Source organism: Penaeus monodon, chromosome 19, assembly GCF_015228065.2.
Source record: "Penaeus monodon isolate SGIC_2016 chromosome 19, NSTDA_Pmon_1, whole genome shotgun sequence".
Taxonomy (NCBI): domain Eukaryota; kingdom Metazoa; phylum Arthropoda; class Malacostraca; order Decapoda; family Penaeidae; genus Penaeus; species Penaeus monodon.
The window spans coordinates 30630262-30631852 of NC_051404.1; the positions used below are offsets into that span (position 1 = coordinate 30630262).

The window sequence follows — 1591 nt, forward strand, 5'->3', positions numbered from 1 at the left end:
GGGGGGGTATCTGTCACATCCTTATCAAAGATTATTCATAGTCCTTCTGGCCCTACATAATTCAAAGGGCTTTATTTACTTCAACCACAACCACTATTTTCAAATCCCCAACGATTCACAACCATACCGCAAAATCACAAAATCAACAAACGATATTGAATAAACACACATAAACGTATGAATAGGAACACGGCACCGACTGACCTGACATATTCAGCATAAGCTCCCCTTCAACATAATGACCGACGGTGACCCAGCTGTAGCGAAACTTGCTTGTCTGCTTGAAATGGATAATGTTGTAGCGAGCAGGACCATCACCCTGGCTGTCGAACTTAAAGTCATCTTTACTAAGTCCTGCGGGGGAAAGTAAGGTCACGTGAGGTTAGAGTGATGTGGTGGTTGCAAGGTAAATCATGGAGGGGAATAGGGAGGTCATGTGAGGACAAGAGTGTGCTCGTTGCAAGGGGAAGGATCTGTGAGGCTACAGTGATGTGGAATCTGCAGGAGGTGATCGTATGAGGCCAGAGTGATGTGTTGGCTGCAATAAAAGTCACGGAAAAGAGTGGGAGGTCTTGTGAGGTCAGAGTGATGTCCTGGTTGCGAGGGGATCGCGCTAGGTGCAAATTTGTAAGCTCTATGGCCGTCATCGGATGACATGTGAGGCAACAGTGATGTGCTGGTTGGCAGGTGAATCATGAAAGAAGAAAGATCATATCAGCTGGTGATGTACAGGGGGAATCATGGGAGAGGCAAAGAGGTCAGGTGAGGTTAGAGTGATGTGTTAATTGCAATGTGGCAGATCATGTGCGGTTAGGCCGTTATGTTGGGTGCCGAGGGAAAACATGGGAAGGGAGGAAGGTCATGCAAGGTCACAGTAGTGTGCTGCTTGCAAGGGGAATTATGGAACAAGGGGAGGTTCAGGTCATCAGTTTGTAAAGAGACATGGGAGACGTGTGCATGGGTTCATGATTTTAGAAAATCGTAGAGGGCGATGGGACCAAAAAAGAGAGAGAAAAAAAACAAGTTAAATTATGACGAAACTAATTAAATGGGAGTCTTTTTGGGTCACGGCCTTAGGAAGAGGGAGAGGGGGAGGGGGAGGGGGATTTAAGATGTCAAGGGTGTCACGAATTCGAGGGAGGGAAGGAGGAGCTACGGTGCTGGATTAAACTAAATGAACATATCAGGTGGAACAGCAGTAAAGTAGGAAGAAGTAAAAATAAAATAAAGTTATGAAATAGTTAAATTAGTATAATATTCAGATTTCCGAAATGAAGGAATGCGAACCTAAATAGAATCCATTATGATTAAATAACTTTTTTTTTTGGCAACTATAACTTACAGACCTTTTAACACTTTCAAAGCCCCGCCCGTGTTCCTTTGCCGTGATCAGCATCCAGTTCCTTAATCAGGACTCAAGTGGGCGTACTTTCTTTTCCAATCAGGGCGGCTCTCACGTTCCAAACTTTACCAGAGACGTGTACTCAGACCGGGCGGCAAATTCCGGTTCATTAAACCTGGCAAAAAGTTTTAACACAAACGACCCAGTTTCTTTTCCTCCGGGCTCTCTCTCTTTAGATCCCTCTGCTTG

General features: G+C 44.9%; 1 protein-coding gene across 1 annotated transcript in view; it reads right to left on the reverse strand.

Annotated features, from left to right (window-relative positions):
* Positions 1-1591, reverse strand: part of LOC119585378 (metabotropic glutamate receptor 8-like) — a 54086-nt gene that overhangs the window by 33810 nt on the left and 18685 nt on the right. Inside the window, exon 8 of the mRNA XM_037934045.1 lies at positions 205-354. Within this exon, the coding sequence (XP_037789973.1) occupies positions 205-354 (150 nt within the window). The remainder of the gene's footprint in view (positions 1-204; positions 355-1591) is intronic.